This window comes from Oryctolagus cuniculus, chromosome 17, assembly GCF_051225735.1.
Source record: "Oryctolagus cuniculus isolate XC-2025 breed Fujian yellow rabbit chromosome 17, ASM5122573v1, whole genome shotgun sequence".
NCBI classification, from domain to species: Eukaryota; Metazoa; Chordata; class Mammalia; order Lagomorpha; family Leporidae; genus Oryctolagus; species Oryctolagus cuniculus.
The window spans coordinates 63,235,330-63,254,869 of NC_142883.1; the positions used below are offsets into that span (position 1 = coordinate 63,235,330).

The following is a 19,540-nucleotide window of genomic DNA, read 5'->3' on the forward strand; positions in this document are numbered from 1 at the left end:
AGCCAGGAGCCAGGTGCTTTTCCTGGTCTCCCACGGGGTGCAGGGCCCAAGCACCTGGGCCATCCTCTACTGCACTCCCTGGCCACAGCAAAGAGCTGGCCTGGAAGAGGGGCAACCGGGACAGAATCTGGCGCCCCGACCGGGACTAGAACCCAGTGTGCCGGCGCCGCAGGCGGAGGATTAGCCTAGTGAGCCCCGGCGCCGGCCGCTACTCTACTTTTTTAAAAAAGATTTATATATTTGAAAGGTAGGATTACAGAGAGGCAGAGAGAGAGAGAGAGAGAGAGAGAGAGAGAGAGAGGTCTTCCATCCACTGGTTCACTCCCCACATGACCGCAACGGCTGGAGCTAGGCTGATCCAATGCCAGGAGCTTCTTCCAGGTCTCCCACGTGGGTGCAGGGGCCCAAGCATTTGGGCCATCTTCTACTGCTTTCCCAGGCCATAGCAGGGAGCTGAATCAGAAGTGGAGCAGCCAGGACTCGAACCGGTGCCCATATGGGATGCCGGCACTGCAGGTGGCAGCTTTACCCGCTACGCCACAGTGCGGGCCCCTGGCTACTCTACTTTCAATCTAACATCTTGCTAATACACCAAGGAAGCAGTGGGTAATGGCCCAAGCGCTTGAGTCCCTGCCACCCCCGTGGGAGACCAGGATGGAGTTGCAGGTTCCTGGCTTCATCATGACCCAGCCCCAGCTGTTACAGCCTTTGGGGGTTGTGGGGGAGTGAAGCAGTGGATGGAAAATCTTTCCCTGTCTCTCTGCCTTTCAAATAAATATATAATAATAATTATAGTCCTTTTTTTTTTCAAAAAAGAGATTTTATATATTTATTTTCCAAGGTGCATTAACAGGGACCTGGGTCAGAAGTGGAGCAGCCAGGATTCGAACCAGTGCTCATATGGGATGCCAGTGGCTGGCCCTAATAGATCAATCTTAAAAAAAAAAAAAACACAAACAAACAAACAAAAAACCAGGAAAAAAACCCCACTAACTACTAGGTCTAAATCAGATGTTTTGCATTTTGTCTTGTGGGACAATGTCCAGGTTGGTGGCCTTAGACTGCACTGATCCGGCTGCAGGGAGTTGGAGGGAGAGTGTGTGTGTGTGTCCTGGACGGCATCCCCGGCAGCGGCTTGCCTACCCTGTCTGCGTCTCAGGCGCAGTCCGGACACACTGACATTTACAAAGGGAAAAGCTTTTTTTTTTTCTTTCTCTTTCTAAAGGTGGCGAAGGAAGAGGAAATCCTTTTCCTTAGCGGAGCTTTTCCCCCCTCTTTAATCCTTGTCAAATTCAAAGCATGATCCCTGGGGACAGGGAAGACAGACGCACAGCCTAATCCCCCCCCCCAGCCAGCTTCCTGCTGCTCAGGTCCCCCACCCCACCCCTGGTGGGGGCGGGGGAGGGCCAGAGGCCCTCACCTGTCCTCTGGGAACACATCAGCATCCCCGATGGGCATCTTCCCCTGTAATCTCCAGCTCTCTCCTTTGTCTATGCCAGACATCCCTGTGTTATGGCAACGTTCCTTTCAAGGTGGGGGCGGGACCAGGGGCGGGCCGGGGGCGGGGCCGCCGCGCGGGGGGCGGGGCCGGGCCCACCTCTCGTAGCGCAGAAACACGTTGTTGAGGTCGTCGTTGACGTGCAACAGCTCCTCCGTGACCTCCTCGTTGGACACGCGGGAGATGAGCTCCACCACACGCTGCTGCATGGCGCGGCAGGTCCTGTTCAGCTCCTGGGGGTGGGGGGAGGACACACGCACCTCTGCAGGGCCTGCTGGGCGCTCATTCTATGTTCTACCGCCTTTGAACAAAATCTGCACTGGTTCTTAAGAGGCACAAACGGAGTGCATGGCTGGTTCCTAAAACCGTAGGCAGACCCGCGATCGCCTTGGAGACAAGGGGGCGCTGGCACAAAATGTAAAAACCCAATTGCCTGCACCTCGCTTTCTCTCTTCGACAAAGTACCCCCGAGCTCTCTTCCTATGGCCGTGCAATGCATCCTCTTACTGTGCGTTATAACATTTCTCTTCTTTGCCACCCGCTGAGTGGGCTTGCCTTTTCTGGCCAACCTGGAGCAGCCCCGAACATCTGTGCCTGCGTGCACACAGCACACACGCGCACACACACGCACACCTATACATGCATACATACAACACACACACATGAACGCACACACACACACACACTCCCAGGCCTGTGTTTTTCCAGAAGAGCTTCCATCAAGTGGAATTCTGGGTGCAGGGGTTTAGTCATTTAGAATATACCAGCGCTTTATTTAACACCACCCTCCACAGCCCAAGTCTATCTTAGGACTGCACCAGGCGTACTGTAGTGGTGACACCTCTGTCACCTTGTCCATGTGTCGCCTTGTCCAAAGCTCCCCCCAGGCTCCCCGGCTGGCCGAGGACAGCACTCCAGATGTTACAGCTCTGCACGCGGCGGCGCCCTGGGGGTTCTTGGGTCGGGCTGCTCCCTGCCAGCCCTGCCCGTCCCAGCAGAGAATCCTCACCCACGCCCTTCTTCTTGGGTGCCTGCCAGGGCTCTGTGCCTCCTCTGTACGACAAAGATGGAGCACCTGACCCCTGCCAGCACTGCTCAGCGCTCCCCGCTCCGTCTCCCAGCCTCCAGGTCAGGGCCTCCTGCTACCCTCTGCTGAATCGGCTCCCAGAGCGGGCCTGAAGGGCCCTTCACCTGCCCCCTGGGACCCACAACTCAGGGTCGCTCCTGCTGGGCTCCCGGGGGGCAGAGAGGGTGTCCCAGGACCCCAGGCTGACACAGAGGCGCTCCCGGGTGCTGGGGGCGGTGCATCAGTGGAGGATTTTGTAGTCTACATTCGGCCCAAGGCGGCAGGTGGGGTCCCTGAGATACACGCCCCTTTCCCCACAGCTGGAGGCTCCTGTAGGCAGGGGCACAGCGGCCAACCAGGTGCAGCCCCCCACCCCCTCCCCCGCCTTGAGGGTGCCCAGGCCTTGGGGCTCCTTCCCCGGGAGTGGGGGAAGGAAGATGCCTGGCCCAGGTAGGTGAGCCCAGAAACATCCGAACACAGCCCTGGGCTCGCCTGAGAGAGGAGCTGCTGCCGGGGACTCCGGTCTCTGGTCGGGGCGGCTTGTGGGCCCTGACTGTCCTGCCACAGTATCGGTGTCCTTCGCCTTGACCCACGCTGATCGGAGCCCTTAGCACAGCCAGGACGGTGCTGTCCATCTCTCTCGGTTACTAGGCAACCCAGTACAGGGTCCCGCCCTGACTTTTCTCTGAACAGGTTCCCACCCGGGGTGGCCCCTGGGAGCAGGGACCTTGAGCAAACACCACTCACAGCCTCTCTCCCTGCCCTGCCGAGGAGCCTCAGGTGACAGCAGCCCAGTGGCAGAGAAGTGGGGGGAGGGGCGGCGTCAGAGCCAGGCTTGGGGCGGCAGGGGGAAGGAGGTGTGTGCCTCCACTCTGCCCACCTGGGGCCCCTGCGGGTAAAGCACTCTCAACCCTCGGGCCCCAGAAACACCGCCAGGGTCTCACCACTGTCCTCTTTCAGGCACGCGCTCTGCACTCCGAGAGGGGGGAATTCCTGTCCGGCTGCAATGTTACTTCCCTCCGAGACCTGCCCCCAGGCCCCTCTGAACCAAGCAGAAGCCCTCGCTACACAGGCGCACGGTGCAAGAATCGATAAGGAGAGGCGGACGCTGGAAATTAATCGCAGGGGGACACCCATGCGCACTGAAGGGGGAACCATTTGCAAGACGCTCTTTCTCTTCCACGGCAACTGGCTCACGCCCCCAGGCCAGCCGGGAGAGGGACACTTGAGAACTGGCCGGGGCCTCGGTCAGTGACAGATTTTCGCACAGTAACTGCCATGGGGGTCCCCGTGGATGCGCACAGTGCAAGCCGAGTCGCCACGGGAAAAGCAGCAACAGAGCGTGCATCGCAGCCATGAAGTGTGCTTCTGAGAGACACTGCAGGCCGAGCCCGACCGCCAACGGGAACGCAAACACACACAGCATCCGGAAGCCCAGACGCAGGGAAGAAGGAAGCACTGTGGAGGGACGGGAAGGATTCCAACAGCCGGGGCCGCAGAAGACAATTTCTAACCCGTCGCCAGAGCTCAGCGCGTGTGCCCCTTAGAGTGCAGAGGTAGGTTAACTTGGAAAGACCAGGCTCCCTCGTCACCTAACCGAGAAAAAAAAAAAAAAGAGATACTGGGGCAGAGGTATCCCCAGCACGCTTTGGTGACAGGCTAGAGGGAGACCTGGATGGAAAACTGGGGGGACGCTGCAGCCATGGCGCAGGAGCGGCTGGGGCCAGGACAGAAGACCCAGCTGAGCGCCAGTCTCTCCGCTGTGTGCCCCAGGCACTCTCTGGGCCACAGTGTGTGTCCTGCACACACAGGGGCCAGGCTTTGTGTGAGCCTCTCTTGCTACGGCACTCAGGAGTCTACAGAAAAATCTCTGATGGGTAGAAGGATCCTGAATCGCACTCCCTCCCACAGAGGCAGACCGCACCCATAGGACCAGTTCAGGAAGGCGTGGCCCGTCCGGTGCCTGTGGCCAAGCAGCCAACACTGGCTTTCTGTGGCCGGGGACAGGAAAAGCCTCCGTCCCCACCCATCCAAACTGCAGGCTGATTACAAGGCACAGGACCTGCCAGTGAGGGTAGCGTGGGGGCACGTGGCAGGGAAGAAGAATAAGGCCACCTCTGGGCCCACAGGTCATCTCCAAACACACCTCGGACACTCCAGGACAGCAGGTGGCCACAGGCAGGCCCCTGTGGAATCCCATTCTGCCTACAGGGGCCACTACTCCCCGGGGCATTCAGCAAAGCCGTTAAAGCCTGGCTTGGGACATGGGTATCCCATACAACAGCGTTTGGGCCAGTCCTGGCTCTCTATCACCAGTTCCAGTGCTTGGCCATTGGGGAACAGCAGGGGAAGCTGTTGCCGGCGTCCCATAGCCAAGTGCGTGGTTTGAGTCCCAGGTACTCCATGCTTCCAATCCAGCCTCCTACCAGTGTCTCCTGGGAGGCTACAGATGTTGGCACAAGTACTCGGGGTGCAGAGGGAGTTCCTGGCTCCCGACTTCAGCCTGGCCTAGGCGTCCTCGGCCTCTTTCCACCTCCAAACCACCCAGATGCTGCCCCCCCCCTTTTCTGGGTCCGAGATGCAAGAGCCAGCAGCTTGCCAGGTCACCTTTCCACCATGCGCCAGCCATGATGGGGATTCCCTGACTGCTAATGAGTTCAGCTCGGGTCTCCTGCCCCCTGTGGCTCTCAACGGAGCAGGGGAGGAGCTGGTGACTAGTGCCACAGCCCTCCACCCGCCACCCTCTCCCTCCTGTCGCATCAATCCCACCGCCTTTGTCTTCTGTTCAAGGGCCAGGCTCACCCCCACCTGACAAAACCGGCTTTTATCGCCCTCCCGGCTTTCCTCGAACCCCGTCGGCATCCGAAGGACCACTGAACGAGGCCCGGGGTGGGGGGGGAACCTCTTTTTTGTCCCTGCAAAGGGGAGAAGAAAGCCCTGACAAGGAAGGAGGGAGAGTGGAGCCAGACGTGTTGGACAAGCTGGCTTCTCCCGAGGAAACGGCCTTAGCTGGTCTGTCCTGGTTGATACATGACACGAGAAGGGACCATCATTTGCTACTTGAAGACTCGGTGTGCAGGAGGCTGCTCTTGGAATCTGAAAGAAGGTGGTGGGACAACGGCCCTTCTGGGCACCACTGGGCCAGTGAAAAGTGAGTACTTGAAGAAAGAGCTCAAAAGGCTATACTGGGAGAGAGAGGGAGTTGAGTGACAGAATCGAGACCTTCAGGGGTGTGTCTTGTGCGGCAGCAGGTTAAAGCCACCCCTTGGGACGCCTGCATCCCGTATCAGAGTGCATGGGTTCAAGTCCTCGCTCTGTTTCTGATGCCAGCTCCCTGCTAATGCATCTTGGGAGGGCAGCGGTTGATGGCCGCAAGTACTTGGGTCCTTGTTACCCACGTGGGAGATGTGGTTGGAGGTCCTGGCTCTTGGCTTCAGCCTGGCCCCACCCCGGCTGCTGTGGGCATTTGGGAAGTGAACCAGCAGATGGAAGATCTGTCTGTCTGTCTGTATGTCTCTCTTGCTCATCCTTTCAAATAAATAAACTTAACCCAAAGAATCAGACGCTTTAAAGACCCCAGAAAACTGGACTCAGACTGCAGCCGAGGGGGTGACTTGAGCAGGGACAGATGAGAGGAGTCAAATGTCAGGCCTGGCCCCAGGCGTCTGCAGGCAGGATGAGAAAGATGCGGCTTAACAGCCACACAGCGGAGCAGGCAGAGAGCCACCTGTCATCAAAGGGTGGGCTGCTGACCGCTGCACCTGCTGCCTGGAGAGTGGGCAGGGGGCAGGGCTGGCGGCCATCTTCAAATCTTTAAGGTCCTACCCGTGGGAAAGAGGGATTCATCCTGTTCTGTGGCCTGAGAAGACAGGGCAGGGGCAAGGTTGCAGAGAGACAGACTTGAATCCTGAATGAGTGCCCAGGGAATGCAAGGTGACAGTGATGAGTCCAGGCCACGGAGGGAGGAGCAGTGGGCTCAGAGAGAGCTGTGGTGGGGGCCGGCATGTGCACCCAGCGATCTGTAAGCCCGCTGTGCCGCTCCCCCAAATCCAACCGAGACGTCTGTCTAAAAACACAGTGCTGCCAGCAACAGCTCAGTGTTGGGGTGCAGAGAAGGCTGGCAGGCAGGAGGCAGGCACTGACGGACGAGATGCTGGAGCTGGACTGGCTGCCTGGGGGTCTCCCCAACTCAGAGAATGAGGGCGGATGCATAAGGCACTCACTCCAAGCACCCCTGCCTCCATCTGCCTTGGGGGCTCCAGCTAAGCTGACAGCCTGGGGCTCTAGGGTGACCTCATCCTGGCCCCCAAAAGTCAGCCACCTGCTATGAGTCGTTAGGCCAACAGCTGCAACCAGGGCCGGGGGAGCAGGCAGGTGGCAGTGACCTCTGGAAGTGCTTTGCAACACACAGGAAGCAATAACCTGCCTCTACCCTCACCCCACCCCCACCCCTGTGAGGATGAGCCACGCCAGTGCCACCTGGGGGCTGACATCGCCAATTACCTCTCCCACTCTCCATCTCCCACTCCCTCCGCCTCCTGGGGAGGCAGCAGCTACTGTTGGCAGGGACCTTTGCTTTGGTGATGAATGCATTTCTTTGCACGCACCGCCCTGGCCAGTACGCTGAGCTTGGCACTGCTTCACCCTGAGCGCTCTGGCCGCCCTCCAGATGGACGGAGGGGGTTCCCGGGGGTGGGGGGCGGGGGTGCCTTGGGATCCCAGGTCTTGCTGGGCAGACTGGAGAGTTTTCCCACGGGCAGGGCCCTTTGGGAGCTCCTGTCGGCCACCAGCCAGGGGGAGCTGTGCGTGTCACACGACGCACCCGAGAGTCGTCCCTTTTCGGTTTGATTTATAAGTTAGCTACGAGGGCTGCAGGGCTTGGCGCTGGATCAAGACAGAGGGAGGGAAGACATCATGGGAAGCAGCCTATTTTTGAAAACTGTGAGCTGACGCCAGAAGATTGGGTTCTGTTTGTCTTGGCTGACGGGGCTTGTTTAAAACAAAAAACAAGACCAAAAAAAAAGAAAAAAAAAAACCAACTCCACAGTCACAAATACACACACGTATGCATGCACACACACACAGAGGGACTCCTGCTGCCTGGGTCAGCTCTAGTCTGTGCAAGCATCTTGGCTTTGTTCAATTCACTGCCAGGAGCTCAGCTCTGTCCAGGGCAGAAGCCCCATGCACCCACCCCACTCCCTTGTCAGCAGGAATTAAAACGCTGACACAGCACAAAGCGGCCACAAGAGGCCCTGTCAATTTAGGGAGTGACCTCGGATTCCTGTGCATCTGGGCACAGCCTGGCAGAGGGAGGCCCTCCTGCAGGGGTGAGGCACTGCAGGGCGGCAGGTGCCAGGCAGTGGTTGGGGCACGGGCAGGTGTGGGTCTGGGAGCAAGAGAGGGCTGCTGGGGGCTCTGCAGGGGGCCCAGGGTACTTGTCCTGGCTTCCGGAGCAGCGTGACACCACAAGCTGCTTCCCCGTCTCCAGCACACCGCCGCTGGGGGCTACACTTCTTATCTCTCGGGACCCGATGGCTTTGGAGTCAGAGGGGGCGCTCCGAGGAGCAGCACAGAGCAAGGCTGATGAGGGCAGAGTGGGACCACAGGAGCCTTCTGCTTTCAGACATGCGGGTGGCCAGGTCCCAACGGCTCATGGAGAGTCACCAGTGTGAGAGACGCCAGGCTGGGGAACCTCAGTGTTTGGCAAGGGAGAACAGGAGCTCCCGGCTTGGTCTCAGGAATGCCTTGTGGTAGGGAGGGGCGGATGGAAGAGCTCTCGTGTGTAGTCCAGGGGGTTTCTGACAATGCTGAGGGACAGAAACAGCACAAGACTGCACAGACCATGTCATCTCCCCTATTTTAAAAACAAGCCTAAAAAAAGGCCCGAGAGGAAAATACAGCAACACATCAACAGTGGGGCGGCTCTGACCCATGGCCAAGTTCCTGGGCTGAGTCCTGGTTCTGCTTCCATTCCAGCTTCCCGCTCATGTGGACGCTGGGGGAGAGCAGGTGATGGCTCAAGTACTTGGGCCCCTGCCATTCACATGGGAGATCCGGCTACTGTGGGCAGTTGGGGAGTGAACCAGCAAACGGAAGATCTCTGTTTGTCTGTGGCTGTCTCTCTGTTGGCATTGTGGCACAGTGGGTTTATTTTATTTTATTATTTTTTTGACAGGCAGAGTAGACAGTGAGAGAGAGAAACAGCGCTGTGGCCGGCGCACCGCGCTGATCCGAAGCCAGGAGCCAGGTGCTTCTCCTGGTCTCCCATGCAGGTGCAGGGCCCAAGCACTTGGGCCATCCTCCACTGTACTCCCGGGCCACAGCAGAGAGCTGGACTGGAAGAGGGGCAACAGGGACAGAATCCGGCACCCCAACCGGGACTAGAACCTGGTGTGCCGGCGCCACAGGCGGAGGATTAGCCTAGTGAGCCACGGCACCGGCCGCACAGTGGGTTTAAACCATCACCTGTGATGCTGGTATCCCATATAGGCACTGGTTCAAATCCCGGCTGCCCCACTTCCAACCTAGGTCCCTGCTAATGAACCTGGGAAAGCAGTGAAAGATGACCCAAGTCCTTGGGCCCCTGCATCCATGGGGGAGACCCGGAGGAAGCTCCTGGCTCCTGGCTTTGGTCTGGCCTAGCCCCAGGTGTTGTGGCCATTTGGGGAGTGAAACCAGAGAATGGAAGATCTCTCTATAACTCTGTCTTGCAAATAAATAAAAAAGTCTTTAAAAATTAAGTTATAGTAAATAAAATTTTAAAATGTCCATATTCCATATTGGAAGGCCTGGATTCGAGTCCTCAACGTACCTTTTTTTTTTAAAGATTTATTTATTTATTTGAAAGTCAGAGTTACACAGAGAGAGAAGGAGAGGGAGAGGGCAAGAGAGAGAGAGAGAGAGGTCTTCCATCCTCTGGTTCACTCCCTAAATGGCCACAATGGCTGGAGCTGTGCTGATTCAAAGCCAGGAGCTTCTTCCAGGTCTCCCATGTGGGTGCAGCGGCCCAAGGACTTGGACCTTCTTCTTCTGCTTTCCCAGGCTGTAGCAGAGAGCTGGATGGGAAGAGGAGCAGCCGGGACTAGAACCAGTGCCCATATGGGATGCCGGTGCTTCAGGCCAGGGCATTAACCTGCTGTACCACAGCGCCGGCCCCTCTCAATGTCCTTCTGAATCCAGCTTCCTGCTAACGTGCACCCTGGGAGGCAACACGACGCTGAGCACGGCCAGCGTGGACAACGGTGCATCCTGGCGCCTGCGGGCCGCCCCATTCCACAGGACGAAGCCCCTCACCTGCAGCAGCTCCAGATCAGACGAATCCTCCTGCCCAGGGACCATTTCCGTCAGCATCTCCGACATGACTTTCGTGTTTCCTCGGACAACGTCTAGTTCGCTCCGCAGTCTGGCAATCTGGAGGTGGGGGGAGAGGAAGGCAGGGATGGGTTGGTCAGGCTGAGGCCACCTGGGCCCCCACGAGGGAGGGCTGGGGCCCTCGTGTCCGCGGGAAGATGAGGCCTGGGCACCCCTCCTGAAAGCATGCTGCATGAGCAGCCTTCCTGGGAGGGGGTGGCAGGTCAGGGCGGCCATCTGTGCCTGTGCCACCGGCAGCACTAACCGGAGCAGGACATGAGCGCATTCCAGCCTCACTCTTCCAAACCACCCCACCTTGATTGGGAACCTGCGCTGCGGCTGCTCATGGAGACTCCAACGGGGTGCGCAGGCGCTCTGAAGGCCGGCACCCTGCAGCCACCTTGATCTATGGACGGCCCCTGCTCCGGGGAGTGTCAAAATCTAAATGCTGGGCCAGCGCCGTGGCGCAGCGGGTTAAAGACTTGGCCTGAAGTGCTGGCATCCCATATTGGCGCCAGTTCTAGTCCCAGCTGCTCCACTTCTGATCCAACTCCTTGCTAGTGGCCTGGGGAGGCAGTGGAAGATGGCTCAAGTCCTTGGGCCTCTGCATCTGCATAGGAGACCCGGAGGAAGCTCCTGGCTCCTGGCTTCAGGCTGGCCCTGCTCTGGCTGCTGCAGCCATTTGGGGAGTTAACCAGTGGATGGCAGACCTTCTCTCTGTCTCTCCCTCTCTCTCTCTGTAACTCTACCTCTCAAATAAATAAATACACCTTAAAAAAAAAAAAAGAAAATGAAAGTCCCACTGGTTCAAGGCTCAGCCATGTGAGACCAATGCACGCTGGCGAACAGAGTCGCAAGCTGCCACAGGCCACGGCAGTGGTGGCAGCAGCCATGTCGGGAGACGGACCTGACCCACAGCCAGTGTCCTCACCTGCAGACAGGTGGTGACAACGCCACACCTCGCAGTTGCCGTGAAATCCCCACGGTGCTGGTGCACAGGCATCTCCCCACTGCACATGTGGGCTCTCCCTCCTGTACCCTCCGGAGACAGCTGAAGCCTGACACTGCTCAGGGAGTCCTCCCCTCCCCTCCCCTGCTCAGCCACCACCCCTGGCAGATGGGACTGGCCCTGCCCTCCCCCCATCCACCCACCACCACTGAGGCAGCAAGCGTGGCCTCTCCAGTGCTGCCATCTCCCAGCAGGACCCTGAGCCCTCAGGGCTGGGGCTTCGTTAGGCTGAGACCTGTGCCCCCAGCACAGGGGCAGGGACAGGGGGACCTGAGTCGGTGGTGAACCCAGGACGTGGCCCAGGCCCCGGGAGACTCCTGCTGGCCCCTGGCTCTGCCTGCAGCTAAGGCATGCTCAGGCAGACTTTGATGACCCCCCCACCCCGCCCCGCATCTTCTCTGCTCCACTCTTCCCGGGGGCAGCAGGCTGCAGGATTCCGCACGACCCCCACCTCTGGGCTGTCCTGGTATAGAAGACCCCTGCTTTCGAAGGCAGGCCCAGGCCAGGTGGTTACCAAGGAGCACAGTTCACTGGCCCAGCCCACAGGTAGCACAGACCCTGTGTTGCACCTGTCAGCTGGGCCCTACAGGTGCACACAGCACGGTGTGGCTCCCACAGGAGCCTCCTCCTCCTGCCTTGCAGGGGGACTGGTAGCTGACCGGAGGTGGAAAGCCCACAGAGAGTGGCAGGTGGTCTTGGAGCCAGGCCTGTGTGACCACCAGCCCCCTCAAGCGTGCGCCATGCTCCCCCAACTCAGCACCCGGGAGAAATGAGAGGGGGCTCAGTGCTGGCACCACACTGTTGCCGCCTATACATACTCGCTGGAGCTGCTTCAGCAAGGTAGGGAACCATTTTTTTTCTGGCAAGGGCCATTTGGATCTTGATAACCTCATTTGCAGGCTGTACCAAATGATCAACTGCAAAATGAGCCTGCTTGGATGCACTATGCGTTTCCAGTCCCGCCAGACCCAATGATTCCACGGGCTTGTACGGCCCCGCAGGTGGGCGGGACGTTCCTCGCCCCATCCTCAAACTTGAACAGAAACTATGTGGATTCATCTACAGGTCAGCTTCCACGGTTCATCTCAAGCTGGGCTTAAAACCGCCTTAGCGCATCAGAACGGGACCTAGGGATGGGTGGGCAGCGTTTGCGCTAAAGCGGGAAGAACGCTCTGGAGCGCCCCCTGGCGCCGGCCTCTGCCTCCACAGGAGCGTTGACAGCTTTTGCCAGGCTGTTTGTTGCAGGATAGACAGCCCTCTCCGTCTGTGACAGACAGCCCATCAGCGACTCAGCTGCCTTCCCCAAGTGGGCTGCGCGCATGTGCTGTCTGCCCCCAGCCAGGCCACCTGCTGGCGCCCCCGCCTGCACAGGGCCCCTCCTGCCAGAGCGCCATTTGTGTTTCGGGGACCCTTGGTGCCTCGGCTGCCCGGCTGCCTCCCAGGCCCTGCTCACTGCCGTGCACACACAGCACTGGGCTCGGTCCCCGTGGGACCCCGGCGTCCCTCACACCCCTGCACGGCGGCCGCTCTGGGGGAGTCCCACGTGGCCCCAAAGCGTGCAAGTACCTGTTCTGAATTGGCCGTGATGGGCCCAGTGATGCTCAGAGCCGGGGCCTGCTGTGCGGAGTAGGGAGCAGGAGGCGGCGCGGAGTAGGAGCTGGAGCTTGTCCTCTGCTGCGGCTGGGACCGGGGCATGGCTGCGGCTGGATCCACTTCAGGGACGCTCTGCCTCGGACAACGGTACAGCACTACGTCCACCGGTGCTGCCTCCGCGGCGGGGCCTGGCACCACCCCAGGGTCCGCTCTGGGCCCAGTCCTTCCACCCACACAGGAGGGCCACCCAGCAGCAGGCTGGTGGCACCTGGACAGGGACCCCTGGCAGACCCTGGCGCCTTCCTGGTTCTTACGTGTGACAGCGTGCAGCGTGCAGCCCCCGCCCAATCCGTGTGGCTCCCCTGACCCCTGGCACCAGGAGAGCTGCAGGAGGAGGCCCCCACATGGTCTTTCCTGGGCTTGGAGGACTCCACGGATTCCCTGGGATTGATGCTGAACGCACAGCTTAGCCTCCCTTCTAGACGTACATGGTGTGCACAGCTGATAAACCACAGGGCACATTTTGCCCTTCTGTGCTGATCTGGGGGCTCGGGTGCCGAGGATGGGTGCCAGGGGCCCCTGAAAGAGCAGGTGCTAACGACCCGCACAGGACGGTTCTGCCCAGCAGCCGCCCCCACCCCCACCCCAGCCCCCGATCCTCCTATTATAATCTTCCACAGTCAGTGTGAAAGCTGGGGAGGGGGGCTCGATGCTGCCGCTTAATCACCAGTCAGCCAGCTGTCTCACGCCTGCACTCCCCCTTGTTATTAAAAAGCAATGCCCCGGGGGGCTCTCGGAGTGACAAGCTGAATAATTCACAGGGGAGCGGCAGCAGGGTGGTGGTGGCGGCGGCTTGGCCTGCCCGCGTGCAGCAGGTTCTAGAATGCCAGCTGGAAGCTTACCCGCTGCGGCGTGTGAATGGGAGACAGAGCGTCCAGGTCTGACATGGGGAATTCCACCCCTTTCCTCTTCAGCTCCTCGTATATGTGCACCACCCCGGTGAGATCGGGGCTGCTGCGGAAGGCGTCGGCCCACGCCTGCGGGAGGCAGAAGAAGGCCCTTGGGAAAGATTGTCCCCCGCCCCCACAAAGGCGGCTGCGGCCCCTGAAAACCCAGGGCAGCCCTGGAAGCCAGCGCTCTCCCACGCTTGAATGCAAAGCTCCCTGGCGAAACCCACTGTGGGCCTCCCCTGGCGAAATTGTGGTTTGCAGGTGCCACTGAGCGCGCGAATGAGAGCATGAAACGGAACTATGGTGCGAATTTCCTTGGCGCAGGGACAGAGAAATGACACCTAAGCCCTGTGACATCCCAGGATGCAGGCAGCTCCATAGCCACAGGAAAGCAACTGCTGGGCTGTGCAGCTGGGGGTGGTGGAGAACTGAGCAGAAAGCAAAAAACAAAGGACAGATGGATGTAGGCTGTGAAATCCAGGCCAGCTCCGGGTCTCAGCTGATCTGAGATGGCCACGGCTGTCACTGCCTAGCCCAGCCCGAGGGAAGACTTTAGCCCAGAGGAGGGCTCATCCCCAAGGGTCCTGCTACCCCACCCCAAGCTGCTTCTATTGTGTCCTGCTGAGGCTAGATTCAACATACATGGGCCAGATAGAAAAAAAACGCAGGGGCCAGTGCTGTGGCGCAGTAAGTTAATCCTCTGTCTGCAGTGCCGGCATCCCATATGGGCGCCGGTTCGAGTCCTGGCTGCTGCACTTCCAATCCAGCTCTCTGCTATGGCCTAGGAAAGCAGTAGAAGATGGCCCAAGTCCTTGGGCCCCTGCACCCATGTGGGAGATCTGGAAGAAGCTCCTGGCTCCTGGCTTCAGATTGGCACAGCTCTGGCTGTTGTGGCCATTTGGGGAGTAAACTAGTGGATGGAGGACCTTTCTCTCTGTCTCTCCCTCTCACTGTCTGTAACTCTGCCTCTCAAATAAAAAATAAAACCTTAAAAAAATATACACACAATGCAGACAGGAACGACAAGACTCCAACAGATTACCCTTTCTCTTAACTCAGGAAACTCTTACATAGTTTCTTTAAAAAAAAAAAAGATTTATTTATTTATTTGAAAGTCAGAGTTACACAGAAAGAGGAGAGGGAGGGAGGGAGGGAGGGAGAGAGAGAGAGAGAGGTCTTCCATCCATTGGTTCACTCCCCAATTGGCTGCAATGGCTGCAGCTGTGCCGATCCAAAGCCAGGAGCCAGGAACTTCCTCCAGGTCTCCCATGCGAGTGCAGGGGCCCAAGCACTTGGGCCATCTTCCACTGCCTTCCCAGGCCACAGCAGAGAGCTGGATCAGAAGTGGAACAGCCAGTACTCGAACCGGCGCCCATATGCAGGCAGTAGCTTTACTGGCTACGCCACAGTGCCGGCCCCTACACATTTTCTTCTAAGATATTCCACTCTTTGGAAGTTAAAGAATGTATATATAAACAAAAAAGCATATCTGGGGCCCGCTGGCATGGTGCAATGGGTTAAGCTGCCACCTGCCATATGGACAACGGTTTTAGTCCCAGCTGCTCCACTTCCGATCCAGCTCCCTGCTAATGCACCTGGGAAAGCAGCAGAGGATGGCCCGAGTGCTTGGGCTGCTGCCACCCACACGGGAGACCCAGGTGAAACTCCTGGCTGGTGGCTTTGGACTGGGCCAGCCCCAGCCATTGCAGCCACTTGGGAAGTGAATCAGCCGGATGAAGATTTCTCTCTGTCTCTCTGTAACTCTGCCTTTCAAATAAATAAATCTTTAAAAAAAAAAAAAGCAGATCTGAAGGGCTCCCTGGCAGTGGGGCCCAGCCCCTCCTGTGCTGTTCCCTTCAGCCCGAGTTCCCCAGTGCTCATGTCGGGGGGAGGAGGGGCAGCCTGCAGCGCTCCGGCCCTCTGTTGCCAAGTCTGCTGTCTGCACGCCATTTAACTGCCTTGCCTCCCTGGCTCCAGCAAGCATTCCAGCCAATCCGGAAGCAGCCACAGAAATTCTATCTCCAACCCACAGACCCGTTGGAAGTTAAAAGGTCCGTTTCTAAACAGCCTCCTTAATTCTGAGGACATGAGAGGCACGCCACCCAGTGCCCTTATTCATTTGCATGCTCGGGGTTTAACACCGCTGTGTCCGCTTAGCCTGTCTCGGCCAGCGCTTCCTTCTGGATTCTGAATGGGCCAAAGGTGTCCGCAGTGGGGCAGTGGGAGGCCCAGCCTCCAGGGAGGGCCCCAGAGTCAGGTCCCCGATCAGCAGCTCCTGCGGTACTCACTCCCCCCCACTCCCGGTCCCTGAAATTAGCATCCAGCTGAGTCCTGGCTCATTTCAAAATGCTCTGGCATTTCATTCGGTGGGGACAGAGGGGACCCCAGTAACTGAGCCTGCACTGTTGGGAGGGGAGGGAACAACATGACCTGCATCGGGCCAGATTCTCCTCTGCCTGCGGGGCGGGGTGGGGGTGGGAATGGGTGGTTCTCTTTGGGGGGAATTGAAAGTCATCTCAACCTGTGGGCTCCAGGAGGAGGCCTGGGAGCAGGAGACACAGCAGCTGGTGTTGAGAGGGAGGTGCGGACATCAAGGTCTGGAGGACTTTTCTGATCCCTTCCGCCCTTCCCCTGGCTTGGAGGCCTGGGCATGCAGCAGGCTCTGCCTTGTCCTGGCAAATGCCCCTCTTTGCCCAGGCGTGTGGGAGTTGGCACCTGCTGTCTGCAGCCGAGCCGTGTTGGCCGGTGTACCCCTTCTCACCTGCCAGGCCTGCAGCCCCTGTCCAGGGCGCCCTGTGATGGTACTCACCACTGACGCCAACAGGGAATGAATGGGGGCAGGAGCAGGGGTAGGGGGGGTGTTTAAAGGAACAGTAGTCCCACTGGAAACCCATGGTGTCTGGTGCATGCCCAAATAACCCTGCCCACCGTCTTTCCCACACCTAGGCAGACACCTCTTAAAGGGAGCACCAGGGGCTGGCACTGTGGCATAGTATGTAAAGCCGCTACCTGCAGTGCTGGCATCCCATATGGGCACTGGTTCAAGTCCCAGCTGCTCCTCTTCTGATCCAGCTCTCTGCTATGGCCTGGGAAAGCAGTGGAAGATGGCCCAAGTCCTTGGGCCCCTGCACCCTCATGAGAGATGAAGCTCCTGTCTCCTGGCTTTGGATCGGTCCAGCTCCAGCCTTTGCGGCCATTTAGGGAGTGAGCCAGTGGAGGGAAGATTTCTCTCTCTGCTCTGCCTCTCTGTAACAATGACTTTCAAATAAGTAAATAAAAAAAATTTTTTTTTTTTTTTAAAGAGTAGCAGTTCTTTTGCCCTTGCACAGGGAAGCCCACCGGCCAGCACTTGGCAGCTTGAAACTGAATTTGGTTCTTCCGGTTACCAAGCAACCTCATTTTCTTTCTTTCTTTCTTTCTTTCTTTCTTTCTTTCTTTCTTTCTTTCTTTCTTTCTTTCTTTCTTTCTTTCTTTCTTTCTTTCTTTTTTTTAAGATTTATTTATTTATTTGAAAGTCAGAGTTACACAGAGAGAGGAGAGGCAAAGAGAGGCCACAAGGGCCAGAGCTGCACCAATCCGAAGTCAGGAGCCAGGTGCTTCCTCCAGGTCTCCCATGCAGGTGCAGAGGCCCAAGGACTTGGGTCATCTTCTACTGCTTTCCCAGGCCATAGCAGAGAGCTGGATTGGAAGTGCAGCAGCCAGGACTAGAACCGGCACCCACATGGGATGCCGACACTGCAGGCAGTGGCTTTACCTGCTACGCCACAGCGCCGGCCCCTAAGCATCCTTATTGCCCTGCCTGGGAGAACAGAAGCACTCTGGCCACTGCATGTGTCACAGACTGAAGGGACAGTGACATGGGAGGGCTCTCTGGAGGCTGACCCGGCACGGAAGCCTCTCCCTGGGAGGTGTGGCAACCCTAGGGGTGGGAGAGGAAGGGGAGGGGTCTGATCTGCTCAGAATCCCCGAGCTGATGGCAGAGAGGGTGGCGACAGGCAAGCGGTCCCTGAGGGCCCTTGTCACAGTGAGCTGCACTGAGACAGCCAGGCTCTCAGACTCTCCCTTCGCCTGCCTATGGCTACGGAGCCGAGGATTATCTAACGAGGAGAAAGAAGGCAAGGGGTCAATTCACCCTTTCAGCTCCTTCATGGCTCTGGACGGGAACAGCCCCCACGCAAACACGGGCCGCTTTCTTCTCGTTTCTCCACCCCTCTCAGTTTTGAACCACCAAACTTTAGACTGACAGACCGCTGCTGGCTTATACTGGGTGTGTGTGTGGTGGGGGGAGGGTCTGGGAGGCCTCTGGACACAAGGGGGCTTCTGTGGCCTGCTGCTCAGGCTCCCAGACCAGACCTCCTGGTCCCAGTAACCAGGGTTGCCAGGGCACTGCCCCTGCACATAGTCATAGCCATGGTAAAGGGATCCGGGTGGCTGTGCTCTGCCCTGGAGTTTTCTAGAACATGACACCTCCAGCCCCTCATGGCCCTCCTGCCCCGCCCCTGCTCCCCTCCTCCTCCCCACTCCCCCCTCCTCTGACCACCCCCTGCCCCCGCAGCTCACTCTCTTCGGTGGAAAGAGAAACTCTCAGTGGAAAAAAGAGTATTTTTAGCCCCTGTGGCTTGGGCGCTAGGCAGGCATGACCACGCTGAGGTCTTGGAAAAGCCGAGTGGGAGGAGGAGCTTGAACCCTCTTGTCTTGGAAACACATGGGACCACCAGCCGAAGACTAGCTCAGGGCCCACGCGGAGACGTGGGTACGACAGCTACGGCGGCCGGTGGATGCAAGGCCCTCGGGTGGCCCTGGGTAGCGGGGGGCACCGGCAAGGTGCTGAACTGTTCTGCCCTCACTGCCTCTCCTCTCCTCCCAACCCCCACCCCACCCCCGAGAAACCGGCTCCTTCCAGGAGGGTGGACGCCCACAATGGGACTGAGCTGACGGGGCCCCGAAGTGCACCACGGCTTCGGGGCTCATCGTGGAGCCTGGGACGGGGAACCGGAGGGCAGCCTTTGGGTGCTCCAATGCCAGGGCGCTCTGCAGTGTGGGAGCCTGAGGGGCTGGCCTGTGTGTGGTGGTGGGGGAGGCAGGGCAGTGTTGGGGGAGGAAAGATACAGAAACCTCGGTGAGGGGAGGGAGGGAGGGGGTGAGGAGGGACAGCCCCAGGCGCAGGGACTGCTGGTGGCACAGGCGTGCCTCTGCAAACACCCCTGCTGCAAGCAGGCTGACCGCGCCCGTGATGAGCAGGCAGGGGAAGGAGGCAGAGGGATGCGGGCGGGCTAGGGGCGGGGCGGGGGGTGCTGACACACAGGGACGAGCTCTGCACCCACTTCCTTCCAGGGTCAGGGGACTTAGGACATGGCTACAGCTCATTCCCTGACTTGGAGAGGCTGGCGTGCTGATTCCGTGGGTTAACTGCCACTTATAACACTTGGCATCCCGTATCAGAGCGCCGGTTCAAGTCCCGGCTACTCTGCTTCTAATGCTTGGGAAAGCAGTGGAGGATGGCCCAAGTGCTTGGGCCCCTGCACCCGCGTGGGAGACCCAGAAGAAGCTCCTGGCTCCTGGCTTTGGATCGGCGCAGCTCCAGCTGTTGCGGTCATGCGGGGAGTGAACCAGCAGATAGAAGACCTCTCTCTCTCTACCTCTCCTTCTCTCTCTGTCTGTTCTCTACTCACCGACCCGCAGGAGAACCCAGGACCCACCACCTGCCGCCTCCCATTCCTGTCTCAGTGGTGTTTTCTCACCCAGAGAAATTCTCAGACTCCCCGGTGTGTGTGTGTGTGTGTGTGTGTGTGTGTGTGTGAAGTTTGTAAAAGCAATCAACATGCAAATAAAATTATCTGCTTTCTCAAAAGGGTTAAAGCCACAGTTGGGAGGACACGGGTGACAGCCCTCGTGGTGAGACAGGCTGTGGGGACACTGAGGGACCAGGCAGCCAAACCCCTGCCTGCTGAGGGAGGGGCCCCTGGAGAGCCCCGCGGCCCGGCCACTCCACCTCCTTACTCAAATGGCAATTGCTGTAACAAGCGCCTACCCCTTTAATTTTTACTTATTTTTTTTTTAAAAAGATTTAT

The 19,540-nt window shown here is 58.6% G+C and overlaps 1 protein-coding gene across 4 annotated transcripts in view; it reads right to left on the reverse strand.

Annotated features, from left to right (window-relative positions):
• TOM1L2 (target of myb1 like 2 membrane trafficking protein) overlaps window positions 1-19,540 on the reverse strand; it is a 122,860-nt gene that overhangs the window by 15,357 nt on the left and 87,963 nt on the right. For all 4 annotated transcript variants that reach the window (XM_070061568.2, XM_070061570.2, XM_070061569.2 and 1 more), the window contains exons 5-8: window positions 13,422-13,556; window positions 12,493-12,651; window positions 9,861-9,977; window positions 1,598-1,731 (exon numbers count right to left, since the gene is read on the reverse strand). In XM_070061568.2, coding sequence (XP_069917669.2) covers window positions 1,598-1,731; window positions 9,861-9,977; window positions 12,493-12,651; window positions 13,422-13,556 — 545 coding nt within the window. The remainder of the gene's footprint in view (window positions 1-1,597; window positions 1,732-9,860; window positions 9,978-12,492; window positions 12,652-13,421; window positions 13,557-19,540) is intronic.